Source organism: Coregonus clupeaformis, chromosome 20 (genome assembly GCF_020615455.1).
Source record: "Coregonus clupeaformis isolate EN_2021a chromosome 20, ASM2061545v1, whole genome shotgun sequence".
In the NCBI taxonomy this organism is placed as follows: Eukaryota; Metazoa; Chordata; class Actinopteri; order Salmoniformes; family Salmonidae; genus Coregonus; species Coregonus clupeaformis.
The window spans coordinates 42220287-42247917 of record NC_059211.1 but is presented as its reverse complement, the minus strand read 5'-3'; the positions used below and the strand labels follow the sequence as shown (position 1 = coordinate 42247917).

Below are 27631 nucleotides of genomic sequence, written 5' to 3'. Positions count from 1 at the left end.
TGGGAAAGCAGGGGAAAGACTGACTCTGACCCTATGGTAAGTAATAGACTAGACTCATTGATAAAAAGACAAGGCAAAGCAATTCACCAGTTAGCGGGTTAATCTTGTTGAGGTAGCCTAGGCTGCAGCTGTCGTGGGCTAGATTAGTTTGGTGGATATTAGTTTGTGGTGGAGGATTTTGTTACATATGCGGAACCTCTTCTGCACAGCTTCGGCTGAAAGTAATCAATTGGATGTGAATGGCTAGAGCAATCAATTTGATTTAAACACATGTTTGTTTGTTTGATGTGTCATAGATTAACTAGTCAAGAATTAGCTTCGCTATCTAGCTAGCTCAGCTAACGTCAGTTTACTTATGGGCTGAATTAAGCTGGCTAGCAATTGCTAGCCAGGAGTTCACTTCTTTCGGAGCATCTTTATAGTCATTCCCCTCAACTGTATAGAGAAAAGGATGCGCCATAACTGCACTTAACAGCCAATCTACAAAAATACGGTCCTCCATAATGTTAAATGTATGTATTTATGTAGTCTGTAAAAAAATCTGTATTTTGGCTATGTATGCTAATGTTAACCAGCTAGCTGTTAACCAGCCATTTGATTGACAGGTTAGATTCGTTGTCATGGTTACATAGCTCCAGTGGCTCCAGCCACAGCCTGTGCACAGCCTGTCCCATGTACCCATGACAACGGAGGCAGCGACAAGGTCAAAGTTGAACTTTTTTTATGTCTGTGCAACAAGGAAACAGACAGTCGCAGCGACGGTCTACAGACATTCCACCGGAGTATAAATTAAATGTTGTTTTGACCAGCGACACTTGTCGCATTCTAAATGTCTACAGACATGTTGCTAGACTAAGTATAATCCAGCCTTTAGACGCTTAAGAAATAAACAAATCGTTCTCTCTTTCTCTCTCTGGCCCTGTCTGTAGGCTACTACTGGACTCATACTGCAGGGCAGGGTGGCCCTCATTCCCTCATTCAACTCACATCACATATGCAAGTTTCATTCACCTTTATTTTTTTTAAGGATTTTGAATTTCCAGGAAAGTGTAGATTTATATTTCTCCCAGAATTGTGAATGTATATGAGGTGGTTGTGTGTGGATGCATGCATTCTTCTTCTTTATTCAGGCACCTACAGTTGAAGTCGGAAGTTTACATACACCTTAGCCAAATACATTTAAACTCAGTTTTTCACAATTCCTGACATTTAATCCTAGTAAAAATGCCCTGTTTTAGGTCAGTTAGGATCACCACTTTATTTTAAGAATGTGAAATGTCAGAATAATAGTAGAGAGAATTATTTATTTCTGTGGTCTGATAGGGGGGTCAGTGGGCTGACTGTGAACGCTCTGAGAGACTCTGGGTTGAGGTCAGTGATAAAGTAGTCTACAGTACTACTGCCAAGAGATGCGCTGTAGGTGTACCTACCATAGGAGTCCCCTCAAAGCCTACCATTGACTATGTACATACCCAGTGTGCGTCAGAGCTGCAGGATTTGTGACCCGTTTTTGTTGGTTATGTTGTCGTAGTTGTGCCTAGGGGGGCATATGGGGGAGGGAATGCTGTCACCTCCAGGTAGGTGTTTGTCCCCCTGTGTGCTGAGGGTGTCAGGTTCTTGTCCAGTTCTGGCATTTAGGTCGCCACAGACTAGTACATGTCCCTGGGTCTGGAAATGATTGATTTCCCCCTCCAGGATGGAGAAGCTGTCTTCATTAAAGTATGGGGATTCTAGTGGGGGGATATACAGTTGAAGTCGGAAGTTTACATACACCTTAGCAAAATACATTTAAACTCAGTTTTTCACAATTACTGACATTTAATACTAGTAAAAATGCCCTGTCTTAGGTCAGTTAGGATCACCACTTTATTTTAAGAATGTGAAATGTCAGAATAATAGTAGAGAGAATGATTTATTTCCGTTTTTATTTATTTCATCACATTCCCAGTGGGTCAGAAGTTTACATACACTCAATTAGTATTTGGTAGCATTGCCTTTAAATTGTTTAACTTGGGTCAAACGTTTCGGGTAGCCTTCCACAAGCTTCCCACAATAAGTTGGGTGAATTTTGGCCCATTCCTCCTGACAGAGCTGGTGTAACTGAGTCAGGTTTGTAGGCCTCCATGCTCGCACACACTTTTTCAGTTCTGCCCACACATTTTCTATAGGATTGAGGTCAGGGCTTTGTGATGGCCACTCCAATACCTTGACTTTGTTGTCCTTAAGCCATTTTGCCACAACTTTGGAAGTACGTATGCTTGGGGTCATTGTCCATTTGGAAGACCCATTTGCGACTAAGCTTTAACTTTCTGACTGATGTCTTGAGATGTTGCTTCAATATATCCACATAATTTTGCTTCCTCATGATGCCATCTGTTTTGTGAAGTGCACCAGTCCCTCCTGCAGCAAAGCAACCCCACAGCATGATGCTGCCACCCCCGTGCTTCACGGTTGGGATGGTGTTCTTCGGCTTGCAAGTCCCCCCTTTTTCCTCCAAACATAACGATGGTCATTATGGCCAAACAGTTATATTTTTGTTTCATCAGACCAGAGGACATTTCTCAAAAAAGTACAATCTTTGTCCCCATGTGCAGTTGCAAACCGTAGTCTGGCTTTTTTATGGCAGTTTTGGAGCAGTGTCTTCTTCCTTGCTGAGCGGCCTTTCAGGTTATGTCGATATAGGACTCGTTTTACTGTGGATATAGATACTTTTGTACCTGTTTTATTATTTTAATTTTTTATTTTACCTTTATTTAACTAGGCAAGTCAGTTAAGAACAAATTCTTATTTACAATGACGGCCTACATCGGCCAAACCCGGACGGCGCTGGGCCAATTGTTTGCCGCCCTATGGGACTCCCAATCACGGCCGGTTGTGATACAGCCTGGAATCGAACCAGGGGGTCTGTAGTGACGCCTCAAGCACTGAGATGCAGTGCCTTAGACCGCTGCGCCATCTTCACAAGGTCCTTCGCTGTTGTTCTGGGATTGATTTGCACTTTTTGCACCAAAGTACGTTCATCTCTAGGAGACAGAACACGTCTCCTTCCTGAGCGGAATGACGGCTGCGTGGTCCCATGGTGTTTATACCTGCGTACTATTGTTTGTAAAGATGAACGTGGTACCTTCAGGCATTTGGAAATTGCTCCCAAGGATGAACCAGACTTGTGGAGGTCTACAAATTTCTTCTGAGGTCTTGGCTGATTTCTTTTGATTTTCCCATGATGCCAAGCAAAGAGGCACTGAGTTTGAAGGTTTGCCTTGAAATACATCCACAGGTACACCTCCAATTGACTCACATGATGTCAATTAGCCTATCAGAAGCTTCTAAAGCCATGACATCATTTTCTGGAATTTTCCAAGCTGTTTAATGGCACAGTGAACTTAGTGTATGTAAACTTCTGACCCACTGGAATCGTGATACAGTGAATTCTAAGTGAACTAATCTGTCTGTAAACAATTGTTGGAAAAATTACTTGTGTCATGCACAAAGTAGATGTCCTAACCGACTTGCCATAACTATAGTTTGTTAACAAGAAATTTGTGGAGTGCTTTAAAATGAGTTTTAATGACTCCAACCTAAGTGTATGTAAACTTCCGACTTCAACTGTATGACATCATATGCTTTTGTAAGTAAACTGAAAACTATATCTGTCATTCGGTGTAACCTCATATAAAACGTACCCCATGAAGTAACCTTTTTTTTATGTCAATAGATATCTTCAGCACACGTGGACATTTTTAGAAATTAGACTTTAAAGTATTTTTGAGGGGTCACCAAAATAACCAATTTATTTAGGCACTTTGAACTATTTCATAATTGAAATAGAGAATTTGCAGTAGATAAGTGATAGTGAGCATTGGTATTTTTCTGCAGATGGATACTAAATGCCATTCAAGGCTCTCTTTGTCCAGCCACTTACCCCAAAACATGATTTTTGTGTGTGTGCAGTAGCATGGGAATGGTCTTTATTTTTAACAGATTCCCCCGGCTTTCACAAAGTCCACCACAAGATAGCCATTTTGACTCAGAGCCCTGGATGGCCATCAAAACAAAGCTTTCCACCTCTATCAAAGGCAGCTCAGCCCTGTCAGATGGCGGTCCAGCCTTGTGTGTCTGGAGAATACTTGTATCTGCATGCTCCTGGCCTGAGCAGCAGAGAGGCCTAGCCTATCCCAGCCCGGACTTCGCTTAACGCTCCATGCCTGGCGCCAGCTAGGCCTGCCGACCAGAGTGGAGGGAGCTATGTCTGTCCCGATGGCTGCCTAGTGCCTTCCCCCACCCCGGCATCTTCCCCCAGCTGCCAGCCCCCAGCCGCCAGCCCCCAGCCCCATCTCCTCAGGCTGTCTGGAGCTCTTCCCAAATGGATGGAGGATTCGGTCAACAGCTTAGATGGACGCCACTTTAGGTCCCACTGGCCTGTGGAAATCCTACTGGCAAACTATGCTGTGTTTTCATGGATGTGTTAGGGATGTTTTGTTACATGGTTTAAAGTGGGAAAAGTATATACATGTCATAATGAACAAAATAATCCCATTAATTCTGCCTTGTATTGGTACATCTGAAGCACCTGCCTGTTCACCTCTATAGTGTGAGAAAAATGAGTTGACGCTTTAATTCAAATATTCAATATCATACACATCTTGATCTTCTGTCTGTCCCAGAATGTGTTTTTTAATTGTTGCCGTGTGATGATATCTGGAAGTAAATGGATAGCAGGTTTAAAGATGTGGGGTTGTACAGTAGTTTACAGTGCATTCGGAAAGTATTCAGACCCCTTGACTTTTTCCACATTTTGTTACATTACAGCCTTATTCTAAAATTGATTAAATAGTTATTTTTCCTCATCAATCTACACACAGCACCCCATAATGATGAAGCAAAAACAGGTTTTTAGACTTTTTTTCCAAATTTATTAAAAATACAAAACTGAAATATCACATTTACATAAGTATTCAGACCCTTTACTCAGTACTTTGTTGAAGCATCTTTGGCAGCGATTACAGCCTTGAGTCTTCTTGGGTATGACGCTGCAAGCTTGGCACACCTGTATTTGGGGAGTTTCTCCCATTCTTCTCTGCAGATCCTCTCAAGCTCTGTCAGGTTGGATGGGGAGCGTCGCTGCACAGCTATTTTCAGGTCACTCCAGAGATGTTCGATCGGGTTCAAGTCCGGGCTCTGGCTGGGTCACTCAAGGACATTTGGAAACGTGTCCAGAAGCCACTCCTGCATTGTCTTGGCTGTGTGCTTAGGGTCGTTGTCCTGTTGGAAGGTGAACCTGAGCGCTCTGGACACGTTCATCTTTCCCTCGATCCCTCGCTTGGCATTCAGGCCAAAGAGTTCAATCTTGGTTTCATCAGACCAGAGAATCTTGTTTCTCATGGTCTGAGAGTCCTTTAGGTGCCTTTTGGCAAACTCCAAGCGGGCTGTCATGTGCCTTTTACTGAGGAGTGGCTTCCGTCTGGCCACTCTACCATAAAGGCCTGATTGGTGGAATGTAGCAGAGATGGTTGTCCTTCTGGAAGATTCTCTCATCTCCACAGAGGAACTCTGGAGCTCTGTCAGAGTGACCATCGGGTTCTTAGTCATCTCCCTGACCAAGGCCCTTCTCCCCCGATTGCTCAGTTTGGCCAGGCAGCCAGCTCTAGGAAGTGTCTTGATGGTTCCAAACTTCTTCCATTTAAGAATGATGGAGGCCATTGTGTCCTTGGGGACCTTCAATGCTGCAGAAATGTGTTGGTACCCTTCCCCAGATCTGTGCCTCGACACAATCCTGTCTCGGAGCTCTACGGACAATTCCTTCGACCTGATGGCTTGGTTTTTGCTCTGACATGCACTGTCAACTGTGGGACCTTATATAGACAGGTGTGTGCCTTTCCAAATCATGTCCAATCAATTGAATGTACCACAGGTGGACTCCAATCAAGTTGTAGAAACATCTCAAGTATGATCAATGGAAACAGGATGCTCCTGAGCTCAATTTCGAGTCTCATAGCAAAGGGTCTTAATACTTATGTAAATAAAAATTTGCTAAAATTTCTAAAAACCTGTTTTCGCTTTGTCATTATGGGGTGTAGATTGATGAGGAAAAACATGTATTTAATACATTTTAGAATAAGGCTGTAACGTAACAAAATGTGGAAAAAGTCAAGGGTTCTTAATACTTTCTGAATGCACTGTAAATCCAGTCCAGTCCAGTGTGTCTACTGTCTTCTACTGTTCTCTGCTTGGTATCACTGTCTGTGTGACATGATGTGGCCAGCGTCTAAAAGGTATCATCCTATGCTGCCTTGGGTGTCTTGGTTTGCCACCTAAATGACTCTCCACACTTAATTACAGAGGATGAGGTGAATGCCTCATTTCTCTTTGTTATAGGCTAAACTGTCAGTAATCCCAAACAAAGGGCCCTGGCTCTGGAAGCTATAGGATTTGCTGCTGGGATTATAGTCTCATGGATAATGATGTGCAGTCAGCAGAAGCAAAGCTTTATTTTAACTGAAATTGGCCAGTAAACAAAACCAATGGTATGTCTGATGGCGAGAGTAACTGTGTAGTAAGCGCTGTGGTAGAGTATCGCCACTTCTGCCAGTTAGCTGGATCTATTATGTGTGTTTTACAGTGCAGGTCTTCTGTTATCTGATGGGACCGCCACCTATTCTCTGCTATTGTTGCTACATGGCTGTTTTCCATGTGGGTTTTCCTGCTAGGTTCAAGCCGGTTCAACCCAATTGTAAGTTGATTTTCACTCTGTCTATGTACTCTGTGTCACATAGTGTAGCTGTTCATATGACTATGGCAATACCATGCTTCATTTTGTTGAGATTGTTTGAAATTGTATAGGTATAGCATTAGCTTCTATACCTGGGAAAATGCAGATTATCTGATGATATGACTTGACTGTGTGTGTGTGTGTGTGTGTGTGTGTGTGTGTGTGTGTGTGTGTGTGTGTGTGTGTGTGTGTGTGTGTGTGTGTGTGTGTGTGTGTGTGTGTGTGTGTGTGTGTGTGTGTGTGTGTGTGCTTTGTAGTTTGAGTAGCCCTGCTCTCCATATTCCCAGTCAGACTCCATATAAATAAATGCTACTGAAGCGAGACAACATGTGAAAATATAACACATATGCTTCTCAGTCTCTATTTACTCTGGGTGGTGATTTACCATAAAGAATAATGTATGATCATGTAGGTACCTTTTCTTCGTGTGTGACAGTAAGTCTAACCATTTTGAACAGGCGTTTTAGAGGGGAAAGACCTTGAAAGAGCCATATCAAATATATAGACATGTGTATCAGAATTAAAAACATGTATTTGTGAGTGAGAAGAGTCCCATTGGTATTCCTTGGTAAGTGAGGGGGGAAATGTAACATCTCTCCACATTTTCCTTGAGTAGTGCATTAACATTACACCATTTTATATCTGCTCTGTATGACAAGCAGATTATAGTTGCTAGAGCTTTAGTATTTCATGTCAAAGACCATCTGGTTTGTCAAACCATCATATTGCCTATCAACCAATTATTGATAATGCTACCTTAATCACATCTGAGTTATTTCATGCAGAGAGCACTGAGTAGCTAGCCCCTGAAGTGATGAGAGCTGTCCACGGTGAACTGGTCCCTGTGAGTGTGAGAGTGAATGAGTGTGCATGGCCTTACACTCTCTATTCATTGCCATGGTAGTTCACATGAGGGATCAATGTGACACATGACTGACAGGTCTCTGGCTGTGTGTGCTTTTGGAGGACTACTCTCTCATTGATTACCGATTCAGTGTCTCGCGTAAAGAGAAAAGGATGGGGTCTTGAGTGTCATCCTCCCATTAGTCTGTGCTTGTGTAAAATAAACGCACACAAAACAGGCGCCGCAAATGTGGCCTCATGCATATGGAAATGAAAAGCCCATGTTGCAGATATGAATGCCCAGTTTTTCATCTGAAATGCATTAGCATTCTGTGATGCTCAAACACTATCTAAGTGAACTCTCTCAGCCCAGCTGCTATTAGACTCTGCCTAGAAAACAACGAGCTGTTGCATTGTATCATTTCTCTCTCAAATAGTTTTAATTAAAATCATCCAAAGACGTCCATTGTATGACTCATTTGACTTTGATTCTAACTTGGAGATAGAAGTTAATAATGAGATCTGTGGCAAAGCATATTACTAACAGTAAATCTGTTAATCCTCTTGACAATAATACTTAAAGCCAAGATACTTTTCCTTGACTCTCAATGGGGAGTAAGGAAAGTGCTTTGAAAGTGAGTTTTGAGAAAGACATGAAACATTTTCAGATTACTGTTAGCTTCACTGATTTAAAACGAGGCGGAGGCAGTGGAACATGTTGTCACTCAACTCCTCCATAATAATCCTATCACCCGATTACTGGTTTTGTTGTTGTTATTAGACGTCCCCTACATAATCTGTTCAACTCCCTCCCTTTTCTTGGGTGCACCTTGCAAGCTAATTAACAGGGGTAGAATTTTGATTGAAGTCATTATTGCTCACCCCTTTGTAGCAGCACCTTAGAGATTAACGGTGAACCATGTTATATGAGAAGACAAAAGCCCTTGCTGCCACTGGAGTGGATTACTGTCAGTATGGAGCTATAGGAAGGTAGAGGAAGCCAGTAATTCCTATAGAAAAGTAGACAAACATAGAACCACTGACTAACAACTTTCCCTGTTGAGACCTTTTGTCTTGAGATTCATCCTTTCTCCTCCAGCTCCCTGTCAGGAATGATAAAGACCTCGAGTCAGGCCAAAGCCAAAGCCTAGGTGACATGGAGAGTAAATTCAGCCCTAACAATTGGTGATATGCAATATGTTTTGTTTGGCTAAACTTCAGTGCTCCCTTTGTAACTCCTTAAGCACTTTATTGATTACCCATAGTTTAATTACAAATGGCATCATCTGCAGATTGAATACTGTTACTTTAAATGGCTATACAAACCTTCTTATGCTCCCTGAATGCTGAATTCAATCATCTCACTTCACAAAAAAATGATGCTATGTGAAATCCATGGTAAGAATACTATTGAGATTTTAAACCCACTAATATATGCAACTTTTAAGCTTCATTGAAATTCCTTAACCACAGTTCATTTGATCATAGTCTATTGTAGCCTATCTCTCCAAAAAATAGTCACTCATCTGCTTTCTGTCCAGTTTAAGGATTCAGCTTGTGAATGGTCGTTTTGGGGAATTGATGATGATGATAATAATAATAATAATAATAATAATAATATAACCAACATATAGCTAACATTTTGTTCAACCAGTTTCTCTTGACATTGCAGTGAAGCCTACTTTCTGCAAAGGAAACAAATCTTTATCAAATCCCCATTCTATGCCTTTCAATAATAAACCAAGCCCATTACCTCACGGAAGCTTTTGTTGGCCCTATACAAGAGAGAACAAAATGGTTATTCAGGAGAACGCTTTAGATTTTTATAGTGGGTAGAATTCACAAAGAGCAGTGTTATTGTATTAAAAAGAACCATCTGTACCAGAAACAATGGCTTCAAATTATCTCTGAATACCCACTGAAAAATATAAAGCTTTAGCTTCTCATTATGTGCGGTGTAAGGGGAGGTGGGGGGCGGGGGGGTGAAGCAGACTTGGTATAACTGACTTTTGTTGTTCTTGATGCATTCTTCTCGTTTTAAATCGGCCCCTTTTCAGATTGTGTGTAACCATAAACGGCTTTTCTTCTTACACGGTTAGCGAGCAAAGGACCAGCGTTCAGCGAGGAGCATGAGCGGCAGTACGCTGAAGTAGGAGCACTGGCTCTTGTAAAATATCTGCGGACTACTGGGCTAGTAAAGAGGGAGAGATGCCCAGAGAGCATACAGCTGTTTCGGTCGAGCGAGAGCGAGTTCTCCGGCGGCGGAAGAGTGGTTATTGAATCGGACAGATGCTGTTCCATCCTCTTTTCTGCCAATCACCCAAAGATGAGGACAACACCCAGTGGTCCGGGGACAGTGAAAAGCAGCATGCGCGTATGCAACAGCAGTGTGAGAGTATCGCATTAAGAGCTTCAGTGGTTCGTTGTTTCTTTTTCCATTGATGTATCGGACATAATTTAAAGCTTGCTCAACACTCGCAAACATTCGATTTTAAGTAGATTTTCTATTATAGCCTAACTATCCAAAGTGTAAGTGTTTTTTGGTTTGTTTCTTTTGTAGGCTACTGGCTTTGTTTGTTTTGTAGACTACTGGTTTAGAATTGTCCAATTATATTTTTGGGACATTTTGTTTGGTTTATGAAATTCTCCTCATTCCTCAGCAGAAGTAATGTTTGATCTTTAGCCTAAACACTGCTCTCAATAATTTTCTAGATTGTTTAATTTGGACTTGATCTATTCTGGCCAACTTGCTGAGAGTAGGCTGTCATCAATAAATAGGCCTATTGAAACATCACACTTGTCAAAGGGTTGGTCCAAAGTAAATGTAAAAAATATATTTATCAATTTCTGACTCTATACCTACAATACTGATTTGGAGTTTGGAGTTAAAATAAAAATATACCAAATTAGAGAGAAATCATTAAAATATTGTTTTGCTAAAGTTAAGCTAGTCTAAGAATATTAGGTTTCAAATTGCACTCTTTAAACGTCCACTCCCTGTCCCTTTGGTATTTCATAGGCTATATGTATTGAGTGCTCAGAAGGTAATATTTTCTTTGGTGTACTGCTCTCCAATCACTGGCACGGCCCCTAGTGGACAATAATATGAAGCTTGGAGATTCATAATTCTATATATTTTCTTACCTGAAGTCTCTCTCTCTCCGAGAAAAGGAAGGATCTGTTGAAAAAGTAAACCCATTTATTAAATCAACATATTACATCCAATTAGTAATATCAGGGCTGATTTGGTTATGTTGGATTATATTGAGTAAATATTGACTTTTAAGGAGCAAGTGTGATGGGAGATTGCGTAATAAGTTAGGCTATAGGCCTAAGGGTTATTATGGCAGGCTTGGATTTATATCGGGTGAGGTGTCCATTTTGAAAGGGAGCAAAAGGTGACTACATTTTTGAGAAGGGGAGGCTATAGTCTTTTCAAAAAAACAATCTATAACTGATTCCCTCTTTAAGACATTTCCACACTCATTATGTTCAAGAGTTGATAGGGATAGGCCTGAATTTAATGTTTGTGCTTAATTTGCCATGAATTGCAGTGTTTTTCTTTTTTAGTTTATACATAAATAAAATAGCCTATACATTTGTTATCATGCCTTTTGCTCCGTCCACCCTTCATTACAAATATGGTTTATATGCTGCAAACATTAGTAGAGGTTGGTTTGGTCTCGAGTGCCCGAATGGTGTTTGCCCGCAATTCTGTTAGTTGTCAGTTTGCTAATTACAAATGCAGGGAAACTCCTGTTAAGTATTCTTCATTATGTTGCAGACTCCCGCTGTTTCTTTCACATTACCATAAGCAGATTACAAATAGCGGGGAACACACTCATATGCAGATAGAGGAGAGGGCTATTTCTAACTTGCATTATAATGGTCTGGTCTGCTGTAGCCTAGGCCTACCTATCACCACATCTCACCCAATTACTCCAAATGTTAACCTTTTCAATATGGTGGTAATAAACGATGTACCAATTTCTATATCATTTAAATAAGTAGTGATGTTTGATGAAATGTACAAAATAGGCCTATAATTATTTTATTTAAAATATAATTTTATGTAATATTATAGGTTAAGCATTGTAGATGTATATTACTAAAATGTTTAAGATTTTGTATTTACAAGCTCACAAGAATGTGTCCTAAAAATACAATCTATAAAGTGTCTAGTTTCTCGATACATTTATGTATAGGCCTATTTGATGCTTTTCCAGGATTTCCAGCATCATTCATTGACAACTGTTCTACCATAAGCGTGAATGTAGCCTACAAAATGAAAAAGCATTATCAGTATACTAATGTAGTTGGTAGCCTATACAAGTTATATTATTACAGTGCACAACAGAATAAATTAGCGTTTTAGGCTATAACAGTGTTCCATGACACCTTTTAGGTTCATAAATGTGTTTTTGCTATTGTCTATTTCGCCAGCAGACGGCGCTGAAGGCATGTAACAACGTGGCTTCATCTGTCTGTTTGGCTCATACCTAACCTTTTGGATATAGCCTATGTGTGAATTTAGATATGTATAAACACGTGCTTTTACTGGACACATAGGGGCTTGTTACTGTATTTCGCTTCTCATATTCTATCAGCTGTTGTAGCTCACATTTAAAATGTAAATTAACCATCAGATCATCAACAAATAAAAACAATTGTATAGGCCTATTTAAAACATTTATCAATCCTATGGGAGTTTTAATAATGCCAATTGTTGATGTTATGGGTTGAAAACCTATGGGCAAAATTGCGTGTTATTTTGGCCTGTCATTGAAGTAGTGACCACTCTTGGTCATATTGTTAGTGAGTAAACCTTTTTTGTTTACTCACGTCTTGTGACTAAATGAATTTCAACAACAAAGATCTTAACAACGGAATGGAAGTTAGGCTATATGTAGTCATGCTTTTGTTCGGGCTTATGTACTGAAAACACCCGAAACAAAACTAAGCAACTTATTTGTGATGGGCATGTCTCCGTTTTCTGTTGGCATTCAACTTCAGTTCAAGTGAAGCTCATCCATTTCAACAATGGGGAAACAGCTAAGATTACCTATCCCCTTTTCAGTGCAAAAACCGAGCTGAACTTGCTGATCGGTTCCTTTTATGTTAAGTTAACTCAAAACACTAATATTTATTTCATGGATAGCTACACATCGCCTAATTACTAACAGAAAAGGAATAACATCACCCTTATTGCTATAGCCTCTTACAACTAGACTACTACATTCACAACTATTACTACAACTGTTACTATGGCCTAATGACAGTTACTATGGCTAGGATATTTGTATGTTTAAGTTTTGATTGATTTTGCCCCATTTACTTTGCCCCTGTTTAGTCGTTGAACATTTAAAAAAAATCACAATATAGCCTAGAAATAGCAAACATGATATAAAGACACATTTACATTTGATTCAGTAAAGATGAAATATCTAATGAAGTTTAAAATGTTATTTATTATTCTCAGCAACTTTTGAATGTTGGCTTAAAATAATAGCCAACATAATTAAATGTATCCTACTGTATAATTTCTGGAGCTTGTAATCCTTCGATTTTCAGTAGGAAGCACTTAAAGTTAGCCATCCTAGTGAAATGTTTCCACTTAAAGCACTTGCAATAATAAATATATAGCTGAGGCCTATTGGTTGATAACAGCAGCATCTGCCTCTGTGCTCCACCACTGACCGCAAGTAACCCCGCCCCTTTATGATAAATAAAAGACACAATCCTGGCGGAGGGAACAGTCGCTCTGTGATTGGTCAGGTAAAAAGGCATTTATTCCCTGACAGCCCTCATCACATGAATGGTTGTCTATTAACTTGTTCAAAAAGTATCAGGAGTTGTCAAAGCTCTGGCGAAGAGGGAAAAGTAGTTTGTTGATTCTTTGAGACCAAGAGAGAAGTTTGTGGACACAACAGGACCTACTGGCTGAAAGCAAAAAGACGTTTACTATTTCTACAAAGTTACTGAAAACGACAAGGTAACTCCAGCTAACTACCTTTGAGTTGGACTTTTTTAATTGGTCGGGCAAGTTTCATAAAAATCTGTTAATAATGTATAACATGATGGAAACTGAACTGAAACCCCCCGCACCCCAGACAAATTCTGGGGGTACTGGGAATTCAAATTCATCTGGAAACAACCAGAAAAACAGTCCAGACCGAGTCAAGAGACCCATGAATGCCTTCATGGTTTGGTCGAGGGGACAACGAAGAAAGATGGCACAGGAAAACCCCAAAATGCACAATTCGGAAATAAGCAAAAGACTTGGGGCGGAGTGGAAGCTTCTATCTGAGAGCGAAAAGCGACCTTTCATTGACGAAGCGAAGCGTCTCCGTGCTCTCCACATGAAGGAACATCCGGATTACAAATACAGACCCCGGAGGAAAACCAAGACGCTGATGAAGAAGGACAAATACACTCTGCCAGGTGGGCTTCTTGCACCGGGCGGCAATGGCATGGGCGCGGGAGTGGGTGTAGGGGGAAGCTTGGGCGGTGGGGTTAATCAAAGGATGGACAGTTACGCACATATGAACGGCTGGACCAATGGAGGTTATGGCATGATGCAGGAGCAGCTTGGCTACGGGCAGCACCCTGGTTTAAACGCTCACAACAACGCGCAGATGCAGCAAATGCACCGCTATGACATGAGCGCACTTCAGTACAACTCCATGACTAACTCCCAGACCTACATGAACGGATCACCCACGTATAGCATGTCCTACTCACAGCAGAGCACTCCTGGAATGACTCTGGGCTCCATGGGTTCGGTGGTCAAGTCAGAGTCCAGTTCCAGTCCCCCCGTAGTCACGTCGTCGTCTCACTCCAGGGGTGCTCCGTGTCAGACAGGAGACCTACGGGACATGATCAGTATGTACTTACCGGGCGCTGAGGTGCCGGAGCAAACTGCCCAAAGCAGACTCCACATGTCCCAACATTACCAGAGCGCACCTGTACCCGGCACGACGATCAATGGCACACTCCCATTATCACATATGTAAATTAACTTTTATAAGAGAAACTGGACTACTTTGGACTATTTTTGTACAGAAAATTTGGGGTGGGAAAAGTTGTATAGAACTCAAGGAAAGAACATAAAACTTTTTTGTCTTTCTATTCGAAAGATAAGTTCTAGAGGAATGATAGGAACTCTGCAAAGGTTTTTCAATGATGTATAAGTTTGGAAAGTAGAAAGTGGGAGAGTCTCAATCAGATGTTTTATTATTGCAATCACCTTTTGTACAGTATTTATCAAAGAAACATAACAATCAGATGTAATGTTTGTAAACTACAAGAGGTTACATTTTTATAATCAGAAAGTCTGCAGAAAAGAAAACGTCAGAATTGAAATTGAGTACAAGATGCTCCTAAAACTGCAAACATTGGAATAGCGGGAGTAAAAGCAAAGCAGGTAAATGTTTCTCCTTGAGGGTCATTAGTACTAAACCATTTTAATTTCCTTAAAAAAAAAAGAAGAAGAAGCAGAAACCTTTCCTTGCAGGTTAAGCATAATTGTTAATTTATATTTTGTCTCCCACTTTTCATCTGTTAGAGGTATAAAGTTTGTGTTCTTTATTTTCTAATGATTTGTACGATTTATGTATATTTACTGTGATATTAAGTTTTTATTTCAAATTTCATTCCCGTAGTTGTATTTTAAATTTTGGCCTGTACACAGTTGCCAACACTTCATGTATATATATATTCGAACTAATATCATCATTATAACAGTTACAATTTCAGCTGAGTTTTTTCAATATGCAGTTTGAAATGAATAAATTTTTGAAATTTGGATACTTGAAATTGTATGAGTTTTGATTTTATTTATCATTTAATTCATTAGATAAGATTGTCATCCACGCTAAATTTGTTGTGGATTGACCATGTTTTGTATTGCATTTATGTTATTCATGTTGCATCAATATTTATTAATCACATGATATGGTAGAACTTGATAGCCTTTCATATTCTGTCATATTTATTATATTTTTCTTTTTTTACAATCCAAGGAAACACAGGAATATAATACATCTATAACGTGCTAAATCTTAAATCATATCTCATCAGAACTATCAACAAAGACAAAATCAAAGCAAATCATTTTATTGTGCGTATGCTTCTGTGTGCACGCGCACGCGTGCATGCCTGTGTTTCCTATGCTTTGTCATTTTACATATTTAGATGATTAAGACTTAGGTTAACGACGTTTTAATTTTTTTGTGAAAGGACCTATGCGCCTAAGGATTACGAAGGACTACCATGCAAGAGTTTGTTGCCTGTAAACCTATGCTTTGAGGGGAAGATTATTCGCCCAAAATGTTCAAGATTCTCACCAAGGTATTCGTTCATTTTATATTTTTCAATAATCAATACACTCATCATTTGATTTATTTTAATTACATTTTCTATTTGAGAACAGGTTTGTTCGGGGCATGCATATTATTTAAAACAGGCCTATACGGATTTGAATTAAGTTTACCTCTCGTGGATCAGAAAATAAAGTTTGAGTGTGACAACAGCGGCTGGATTATGAAGGCATGTTTGTAGTATCGATCATTTAAAATGTAATAACATTAAAGGCTCTTGATATATGAATATAGATAGACCCACTGAGCAACAACGAAAAAAATATATTATTTTACAAGTAGGCCTATTGTTATAGGCCTACTTGTCTTGAAAGCATAGGCCTACTTGTCTTGAAAGCATGCACCACATTAACAGTATTTTTCATTGTGCGGTTTAATGCCGCTCCATATTAATTTGATTATTCGTTTAGTATCCAATTGTAAGACTGACTTACACTAAATGTAGCCTGTCTGATGACTAAATCAAATGGAAAGTATTTCTGCAAAGAATCAAAAGACCCAAACAACTCAAATAATTTTCACTCAGAGGCCTAGCCTAAATACTGTAGCTCCATCTTCGAGTGGCCATTGAATTCACTGTTTATTCAAATTACGATTTCGCTTAACCATGGTTCACACCGTTCATGTCCATGGGTCGATGGGCATACCTTTAAAAAAAATCCTGTGTTCGCACTGTCATCTGTTGTTTCTAAAAAAATAAAAATAAAGATAGCCCTAGATGAGATTATGGATCATGCCTTGAATATAACAACGGTTTAAATCTGGGGTTGTTAAAAACATTTTTTTTCTTCTTCTGAACTGTAGAGGTAGATTTGCACTGTTGCTTGCCAAGGCTGGGAGCTTCTATTACACTAGGTCTCAGGGGAGAGGAGCTCACATTAATCGCTAAATGAATATTTGACGAGGGCTCATTTCAAAGTATTATTCGACAAACGTGTCCCTACCGGACTTTCAAGGGGTCAGGGAGCAGTGGTTCAATTAATTATTTATACAAGCAGTAGAATTGGTTGTAATAGCTGAACATGTTTCATAAACTAGGATTTTTAAAGGTCGAGTGTGTAAAGGTTTTTATTTTAATGTAATGGCAGCAGGATTGGCCAATGTCATCATATGTGAAATATTTAAGTATGAGCGTTTAGCTTTAGTTTCATTAGTGTTTTTTTGGAGATTGGTAGAAAAGACACATTTGATAGCCTATAAGCATTTTACCTTTAAAGTCTATTGCAAACATATAAGTGAAAAACATTCATGAAAATATTAACGGAGCACGTTTTAGTAGAGGTGTCGACTATATTCCCATTAGTTGTGATAAGGTACAGGGCATGAACTAGCAATTATATTAGGCTACTGGACCTATTGAACTTGAGACTTTTGTGTTGGACTTCCATTGAGAGACTCACGTTTTCTACACATTGAATAAGGGATATAATGCTTTTTCTATTCCCTGGAGGACCAGTAATCAGTCAAGGAATCCCCCTGTTGGCTCACCACAGTAGGAGGAAAGTATAAAAGAGGAGTGTTTAAATTTATTTTCAATTGCGTGATTTAATCTCAAAGCGCTCAATGGTGCGCCTACGTTAAAACTGCTGGTTTTTGTTCAATCCTCTCATGTTTTGAATGCTTGGGCGTAGGCCCCCATATGCTTGGATATAGGCACTCATAAAAAATTGACAACTAAATATATCGTTTTGTGTGATTTAGGATAACAGCAGTGTATAAGAAGAGGACCCAATGGTTCCAAAAGGCCTGGTTTTGCTCCACCGCCGTCCAACCAGAGGCTGCCGCAGCTATTTGGACAGCAACAGGTGGTAAGCGCACTATGTTTTGCTCATAGTAAAACCCCTCAGATATTATCTTTTGATATCTTTGTGAAATGACACGCTCTTCCTGGAAAGTAATTATCATAACATATGAGGGGCCAACGTGTATAAACACATGTTAATCTAGTGTCCAGATCTCATTCATATGGGTAGGAAGATATAGCCTACGGCAAGAGACCTCCATATTTAATCAGATATAGGCTATGTAATATTTGTAGGGCTATATACATTTTTGTAGTTAATAAAATGTATATTGTTTGATAAATGATATAAACACGGGAGAGATGTGTCCCATAGTGTTCTCTGATCCAGAGGTAGTGGAATATGCGCACAAGTAATGGACGCCAACTAGGCTTCTAATCCAACCCCCAAATCAGTTACCAGATTTAGCCTACTGATAGTACGGAGCAATGACGTCACATGTAGTAGATTGGTAAATAGAGAATTTCCTTTTCGCCTTGGGTAATATTTTGTTGGACACACCATGTGCGATAGTATGTGTTCTTATAACATATCATGTATTGAATAAAACATAGCCTATTTAAGGAAATGTGGATAAAAGTAATAGCATAGACAACAGGAATAGGCATAGGTCTACGCGTATCACTATAAGCCTACCCCTTTATTTCAATTGGTGGCATAATGGATTTTGAAATATATATTTTATTATTTATTAGTATTGTTGATGTTGTTTTATTGTTGTTGATATTTCTACACACTTATTAGGCTATTTCTGCAGGAAAATATGTCTCGTTATGCACATCATTGGGTCTATCCATTGATAGCATTCTAACTAATAGCTACAGTGTAAAGAAAACTACTTTTCTCTATAGTAATGACTTTTCTCGCTTTCTCTGCTGTAGTTTGAGAAGTTGGGGGTTGTAGTGGACGGATATATGTGGGAGGATGCAGCATTGTGAGATTCGTTGAATTGAAATCTGTCAGAGATGCTGTCTATTTTAAGTCTCTCGTGGGGTGAATGGCAGTCGCTCCCTGATCCAGTGCAGGTGCAGGGAAGCAGGGGGACCGGGGTCTCTCTGCGCGGCCAAAATGCGCATTCTGTTCAATAGACCACACACTGTCAGCCAGCATGCCATCATCTCTGCGCCTCTCACACATTCTCAGTGCAATGCAGGCCTTACCGAGCCGAGAGCACGCACTTTCAGCTCGCCAGCAGATATAACGACATAGCCTACACAAGCGTGGGACCGAATGACTCTCAGTATTGTTAATGCTCACTTTTTCTGTTTTTATCACTAATGTTTGATAATGAAAGGTTTATAACCATATCAAAATGCGTGCTTTGAGAACATCACACATTATTTGAAAACATTCTTCAAGTTATTTCCGTTTGATTGATATGGTGTGATCATATCCCACTGGTAAAAAACTGGTTGAATCAACGTTGTTTCCACGTCATTTCAACAGCAAAAAAATCAATGTGATGACGTTGAATCAACGTAGACGACTGATTTGGATTAGAAAAAAGTCATCAATGTAACGGAATTTCGTAATTTTTTCAGCCAACATTTAACCAAAATCCAATGACATGGTGACATTTTTTTGTTGATTTCACGTTGAATTCACATGAGTTAACAACTCAACCAAATGTAAATCAAAACTAGACGTTGAACTGATGTCTGTGCCCAGTGGGATGTTATTAATAACAATAAAATGTCGAACCCTCTTTTTCTCAATTATCACCATGGCCATTTAGTTGTTTTCGATTCTGGACACACCCTAATTTGATGGATGGTGGGTTTTAAATTCTAGAACAGCGACCCTAAACTCATTACATATTCTGGTTTCTAGGAGAGACGGGATTAGAACAGGGACGACTGTTCAATGGATTAGTAGCCTACCAGTGTGCTAGTAAATACAATATACCACTGTACTCAAGTTGCTATGGAGGCCGCTAGCACTTGACTATAATTCTAATCAAACCGCGGTGCATAGCTCTGATAAGATACAACGGTTGGTCTCTCACGTTTCACTGTTTCAGTGACTCCAGTTTTTTTGTGTTTTAATAAAAAAAGATAAAATTTACATTTTTTGAGGGAGAAGTTGAGAGTATTTGTTGCTGATTGAATTTAACATATCTGCATTAATCAGGTTATTAACAGCATATTGGATGCTCTTCCAATGATGGGATGCAGTAAAAAAACAAACTGCCGTTATATTGGAAGATTTTGCTTTTTATGATGAAGCATGTCACCGCTTATCATAGTTTAGAAACGATTTCTGGGGCCTATTTTAGAAAGGGACATGCTAAGAGTGGCATCTCAAAGTTAAATATACACATTGTTTTATAACTAATTCGAGTTAATACACTTGCAATGACAGGATATAAGCTGATAATTGGCCTTTTTACTGAACAACAATATGAATCACCATTTCTTTATTTTGTAATAACGTCAAACGCTTCGCTGGATTGGCTCCGACAGTGAAGACCTTTTCTCTGTGCATTGTTGTTGGGGAGGGAACAATGCACATCTAATTGTGAAGATTTCAATAGCTGCATGGCCACTACAAGTGAACAGCAAAGATATTGAACTTAGAGCAGACGACACGTCCACTGTCAGTTCTAGCCTTCACCATTTGTGACTCTAATTCCTCTATTCTAGGAAGGGAAACATTAACATTATTTGCACTGTACTGCCCATTGCCTCCTTCCCCTTCAAATAGTCTATACGAAAACGTTAAACGGTTGCCTATAGGTAAAGTAAAAAAAAATAGTAATCTTGATTGTCAACATTGTCATTGTGTGAAGGGAAATAAGGCTGAGCAGACTTGGAATACTTTCACTTCAGGGACATTGTGTCTGTCTGGCTACTGGTCTTTACTGACACATGTATACAGCAGTCTGTCAGGCAACAGGTGATGACGGACTGCTACAGGATAGGCTGAATACATTTTAATCGTGTCGAAAAGTGAAAGCGGCGCACTTTACTATTATTGTGTGGAAACAAAGTTTACCCATGCGCAACAATAGGGGGACAAGTGTTTCTGCGTTTCCACAGCTATTGGTCTGTCCACCCTATGCCTAAAACAATATATGCTTTGATGCAGCGGTGCAGCCAGCAGGGGTGTGCAGTAAGATACAGATCAAGCTCGAGCTTTATGGACCACTGGCAGCCTGGGATAAAAACGAGGCGAGGAGCTGAGTGCGTAGGGTGGTGAGCAGAACGCCTGTTTCAGACAGCTTTTAATAGTTGTGCTGCTGTGTTGATGCTTCCCTTCAGGCCTTTAACGAAAAACAATTGTGATTAGTTTTTTTTGTTGCAAACCTAATAAATAACAAAGCTGAACACTGCATGATTAAAGCTTACAACAAGTTGTAAAAAGTAGTTTGTTCACTTTTCATTTGTAAATTATAGACTACAATCTTTTGACATACCACTTTCTACCCCTAATATCTTCCATTTAGCCCCTTTCAAGCACAAGTTTAAGCACAGGTTTAGCCAATAAGCATCAAATGGTGACAAATATGACTAACCTGTTAACTTATTTAGTTTTGCACTATGGAACGTCAGAGACGCTGAGGGTCTGAATGTTGCATCTGGCTCACACAATGTTCATTAGGCTTACTAGACTAAATAAGTAATATGACAGGACTACCAACTAATGAATAAACCTATTAAAATAAAATATAAAATGTCATGACATGTCTTATACAATAAAAAACGTAACGTTTTAGTTTAGTTTATTTCGTGAAAAGTGTGATGTTTATTCCAAATCTTTCTACAATCATATCTGTTACATTGTAGGCCTATATATGACATTCAACATACTTTTTGGGTAAATCGTTAGCAGACGAAACGGGAACTTCTTTGTCATTTCCCAGAAGTGGCAATGGTATTATACAACCCTCTGCCGACAACAATGCACTGACTTCCCCAACAGCAGATCTCATTGTTTACTTAATGCCTTCACGATTTCAGGCTTCATGCACCCCATATTGATCAACGACCACATTCTAAACATCTGGGAAACACCATTTCGAGATTTTAGACAAATCAATAAGATAGCCAAAAAAAATAGTATTATCTTTAGATACAGTATTTCAATCATTCCATATAAGCCTATAGACCTGTAGCTAGCTAGGCAAACAGTTTCAACTGTAGGCCTAGAAAAGTTTAGCCTTGTCCAACTTTATCAATGTTTTAGTTTTTTTTATCCCTGTGTCATATCGAGATTGTTTGTGGAAATAAATCTACGACAGCAGCTCGTTTGCTAGCGGCTGACTTTCTGTATGCTTTAGAATAAAGGGTATACAAAGTTTGTCTGAGCACTGAAAGGGCTCCACAACGGCCCTTTATATTTCTCTGGACATGATGCCCGAGTCATTTCAATGGAAGTTGGAGAAGTACTCGCCTTGAGCGCGTGGGTTTGTTGACAAAATAACGTAAAATTATCACATATCTACAGATGTAAAAAACGCACACATTTTGCCTATATGAAAATGAGAATAGCCGATATTGGATACCATGATTTAAGTAGGCCTAGCATATTCAGTGAAGTTAGAGACATCAATGTGTTAGATAAAACTCCATCAAATAGGCCTGCTCTGTGAGTGTATGACACAATCGAACAAATATCATTTATAACTCGGGCCTCTGTAAGTTAAAAAATGATAAAGCAGAGACTGAAAAATTAAATGAGTTCACGCTTAATCATTGATCATTGAAAATGGTTGTGTTAAATATACTAAATTACATGCATGACTTCCCTCCAACAGTCAATTATATCTTCCAACTACTTGCCTATTCTATCACTACCACTAGAACTGGAAAGTCGATTATGTTGAATCCATACATTTCTATGGATTGCATCACACTAATTATAATACTCAAGACTGCTCCGTGGCTCTCAGTTTTTGAATGGTCTCTCTCATGCCGTTCTGGAGAAACCGTTCTGGAATGGAAAAGTGGGTCTATTAAAAAAAAAAGTCTCTAGAGACCATCCAAGGCGTTTTTCTGTGACTGATAATGAGGCATGACTCAGATGCGACAAGAATCTGTCTGCATGGGGTAAACAGCGCGCTGGTTGGGAGAGGATGACTCTCACTTCTGGGAAATATTAGGCTATTCATATATTGTTCATAATGTAATTTTTTCGTTTCTTAAACGTCCACTGTTGCGAACACAAAAGTTAGTTTTAGTCTAAATACAGTGAATAATAATAATAATAATAATAATAATAATAATAACCTATTAATTCCTTTGTTATTAAGGTCTACACTGTTGGGTTTTTGGAGCTGAACCTGTTGCAGGTTTAATATAGGGCAAAGAGACAGGTATGGAGGTATGCTGTTCTGCACTGCATTTGATTGTAAATAACAAGAGTTCGCACGCTGATCGAGTGACTGAGGGGAACAAGCGAACCATTTTAAATCAGGTGGCTATCTCCCTATCGCGGAGATCAGAGCTCTGTCACTCCCGAGCTCGTAATTGTGTCCCCCCTGCGAAATGACATCTCCCTCAGAAAAGTGCCTGGATGAGATTTCACTGTCTCTGCGCTATAAGCCCCAACTATTAGCATAACGCAGTGAAACGAGTTCTGTAGCCTAGCCTACCACAAGTAAAAACCAACCGTCTGCTTCAAGATACATTTTTCAGAGAGAGAGACAGAGGGCCACCGTAAAGTTGTTTTTTTGTTCAAGCCCCTATTTTGTATAATCTTCCATAGTTGTAGGCATACATAAGGAAACAGTAATGCCCTATATTTCCATGGCTCATTGCTTAACTGATGAAGTGAATGGCCATATGAAGCGAGGCCACAACGTTGGCAGGGTGTCAGACCAAGTTACGACTTCAAGAAGAGATGAAAATCCTCGACAGCTGGAACGCTGTTATTGATTATGTGACAGGTTGGGTCATTCAACGTTTTGCCTGATGGTAAGCGGGACATCTCCCATGAGCACCTTCTACTGCACGTGCATCCAACCCCACAATCAGAACATCACTCCATCACACAGTCACCCCGGGCGAGATTAGAAAGGGAAAATTAATTAAGAAATTGATCAATCGATCGAATCATAACTTGGTGACAGGGAATGGAAAAGGTAACATTTGAAAAGTGCAGTTATTGATTAATAGTCATCTTGTTAAAGGACTAGACCTATCTTTCACTACAACATTTCTGATTGTCTTGAACTCTAGGCCTGTGTAAGAAGCAGCTCAAATGGTGACCCTTGGGCGATTTCTGTAGCATTCCATTGGATACAGTAAAGTATCAAACCACTTTTTATTCTGTAATTCTGAGGAAAAAGTTTGAGAGGGCTGCCCAATGATAAACCAGTTCTCGCTTTCTATAAGATCTCATAAAAAATACACACACAACATTTGAAAATAGAGTATTGTCTATCAGGGTTGGGGTCTCACCAGAGGTCTCTTCACAGTCCCCAAGTCCAGAACAGACTATGGGAGGCGCACAGTACTACATTGAGCCATGACTACATGGAACTCTATTCCACATCAGGTAACTGATGTAAGCAGTAGAATCAGATTTAAAAAAACAGGTAAAAATACACCTTATGGAACAACAGGGACTGTGAAGAGACACACACAAGGGTATAGACACATGCATACGCACACATTGTGATATTGTTGTATGGTGGTATTAAGCATTTTGTATTGTAGATAGGTAGTGGTGTAATAATGTCATATGATGTACTGTTTTATATTTTGTTTTATATGTAATGTAAGTGCGTTAATATGTTTGGACCCCAGGAAGAGTAGCTGCTGCCTTGGTAGCAGCTAATGGGGATCCCTAATAAATACAAATACAAATTCAGTTTTCAATTCAGAAAGTGAATTTAACTTCAGTTCATGAATTGAAAGATCCTCATAAAAAACAATACATTAAAACTGAATTGATCTCAAACATCTTTGTCCATAAGTAGCACACAGGTGGAAAAAGTCAACATAAGTGGAAGTGATATGAAATTGTGGTTTTAATAAGAATCCCCTTTTGATACTCCAGTTTGTTGAGCGGAAATTGTGCTTGGATTCTTGGACAAGAACAATCACTAAACACAAAGATTTGGGTGACTCAGATAGCTTTTTATTCAGCCTACATACAAATTGAAAGACAGCAATGGAATTTAATAACAGTTATTCATACATGGGGAGGGGAGGCAGAAAAGGACATGACCACATTGACACTACAAGAAAAAGCACAAAAACAGCCTACTCCTCCACAACAACAACAGCCATTATTATAATACTATTATCATTATTATAAATATATAAATTATAATTTTGTAAATAATACATTATTATCTCAAGATACTTATCGAATACATAACACAGTTGAATATATCCAACCTAATAACAAAATAAACTGCAAAAGGTACCGTATAAAAAGGACATTCATTGAAAATAAGGAGATGCAACTTTTTTGCCCAGTGTATTACAGTCCCTCTTATTTCAGTAAGTAGGATAAAGCTTGGAGTGCCTCGTCACCGTGGAAACTGCCAGAACAATTCAGTTGAAGTTTGAGGAGGTCAGCTTGCAGGGTCAACAGCTCCCAGCCTCTGCCTGTGCCAACTTCTGTTGGGCTGGGGACTTTTTTAGTGGGCGTGTTAGCCCTGGCCTAGCCCTGGGTGGTAAGCAATTCGAAGTCTGATATAAATTTTTTGAGTCAGTTTGCAACCTAGGCTCTCCAGGTGGCCTGTGAAATCGATTTTAACCCTGTGACCCTGTCTAGTAGAGGCATGGTTGACAACCTGGGTGAGAATTTAGTTGGCACTGACAGATCTCCACAGATTTCAGTAAGAGAGGCTTCCAAAGCTGCTCTTCAGCAATGGGTGTGTGCTAGAAGTGGTCATTAAAAGTTTTCAGCAGTTAGGAGAGAGTTGGTGTGTGTGTGTGTGTGTGCAACACAGAGCGGCTGTTCTATTTCATCAGCTCAAGATTGTGTCGGTTTGTTGCATTACATGTCACTGGAGTTCACCGATCTACTGAGAAGATTTACAGTATTTTTTAGTAGTGATGTTTGATTGAAAGTTATCAGGGTGTTCATGCAGTTCTGAAAGTCCCCATTTCCCCTTTCACTTGATAAAAAAATAAAATAAAAAATAAACCTCAAGAATACCCCCCAAAATTATTGTTTTCATATTGAGTTTTCTAGTAGATCAATGACATTAATAAATATATATATTTGATGATAACTAAAGTATACATACATTTGTGAAATACAGATATCCAACCTTTGCTAATACTAATGTTTTTAGAATGGTCACTTATGCTTATGACTTTGAAAACATTGCTTTTCCATGACATAGTTTAGCTTGGTTACACATCATCCCATGTGGATTGAGGATATGGCTACCTCCCTCTCTGAGGGTGGAGGTGCTCATGGCCCTGCAAATATGTGTCAACTTTATCAGTGATTTTGAAATTGTCATGGCGAGTCCCACAAGAGCATGTGTGAATAAAGGGCAGCTCTTCACAGGATATTTCAATCTGCTGTCTCTTTGGTCCTGGATATGCCCCATGGGCTCCCAAATGATGCTATTTGTCACGTTAAACAGACTGCTACTCTCTAGAGGGTGTTCTGTGTGTATGTGTTCGAGTGTGTGTGCGAGTGAGAGAGATAGAAAGAGGGAGGGCACTAGTCTGAGTGCCTGAGGATGCTATTGTGATTGATTGTATTTGATTGTGTTTGAGTGGGACCTCCATGATGCTTCTGAGAGCTGGTATCATCCCAACAGTTTTCCTGTACCCGTAGGGAAGAGAGTGCTGCAAGGTGCATGCCATCCCTATAACTGGAAAAACGCTCGCTCTGTTATTTGGAGATGACATTCATGGAGTGATCCTGTGTTAGCACAAAGGACGTGTTTCACTATTATTTTCAAACTGAATGGATACATTTACATTTTAGTCATTTAGCAGACGCTCTTATCCAGAGCGACTTACAGTTAGTGAGTGCATACATTTTCATACTGGCCCCCCGTGGGAAACGAACCCACAACCTTGGCGTTGCAAGCGCCATGCTCTACCAACTGAGCTACAGGGGACGACCCACAGCAATAGGTGTATCCTAAGCTTGAACTCAGTCGAGAGGGAGAATCTCTCTTGCTTTATTTAGCCTCATGTCTAATCAATCATCCATTCAAGAGGCCTGAGTCGTGTGTTCCTATGCAAATGTTTCTGTAAACACTGAATGGTAAGCACAGAGCTAACCTTACATTCTCTGTGTCTTATAACTCCATGCAAATGGCAAACCTACTATTTTCTCTCTCCTATCACATACCAATATGGCCACAAGCATACAAAGCATATATATATATATATTTTTTTTTGGTCATTTAGCAGACGCTCTTATCCAGAGCAACTTACAGGAGCAATTAGGGTTAAGTGCCTTGCTTAAGGGCACATCGACAGATTTTTCACCTAGTCGGCTCGGGGATTAGAACCAGCGACCTTCCGGTTACTGGCACAAAGCTCTTACCCACAAAGCTACCTGCCGCCCTTATGTCTTCAACATAATATCTGCCACTTTAGACATTGTTTGTAGTAATGTTTCAGTATTTGTTTGTTAAAATGTGGAGAAAGGGATTTTACACGTTCACTTCTTCCTGCTAATGTGTGTTTGGTGAAGGACAGGTTAGTGTGCAGAACCAGAGTTGGCATCAGAGACAATAGAGTAAGTACCAGATCCACTTGTAGAGGCTTAATGAACCATTTTTGTGGCAGCAGCAATATATTTCTGATTACCTTTTGGATTTATTGTGCGCAGTGTGTGTGTTTGTGTGTATGCGCACATGTGCGTGTGTGTAGGTGACTGTGTGCCAGTGTGTGTGATTTAATGAGGGA

The 27631-nt window shown here is 39.6% G+C and overlaps 1 protein-coding gene and 1 long non-coding RNA gene across 12 annotated transcripts in view; both read left to right on the top strand.

Annotated features, from left to right (window-relative positions):
* LOC121533426 overlaps window positions 1-27631 on the top strand; it is a 139678-nt gene that overhangs the window by 102044 nt on the left and 10003 nt on the right. For 3 of the 11 annotated variants that reach the window (XR_005994459.1, XR_005994457.2, XR_005994455.2), the window contains one exon: window positions 17692-17798. This is a non-coding gene — a long non-coding RNA (uncharacterized LOC121533426). The other 8 variants (XR_005994454.2, XR_005994452.2, XR_005994450.2 and 5 more) reach the window with 7 other exon arrangements.
* LOC121533425 (transcription factor Sox-2) lies at window positions 13598-14876 on the top strand. Its single transcript, XM_041839365.1, has one exon. The coding sequence runs from the start codon at window positions 13678-13680 to the stop codon at window positions 14623-14625; it is 948 nt and encodes a 315-aa protein (XP_041695299.1). The 5' UTR covers window positions 13598-13677; the 3' UTR covers window positions 14626-14876.

Excerpts from the sequence above, each read along its gene's own strand:
- LOC121533425 (XM_041839365.1), top strand. The coding sequence starts at position 13,678 with ATGTATAACATGATGGAAACTGAACTGAAACCCCCCGCACCCCAGACA.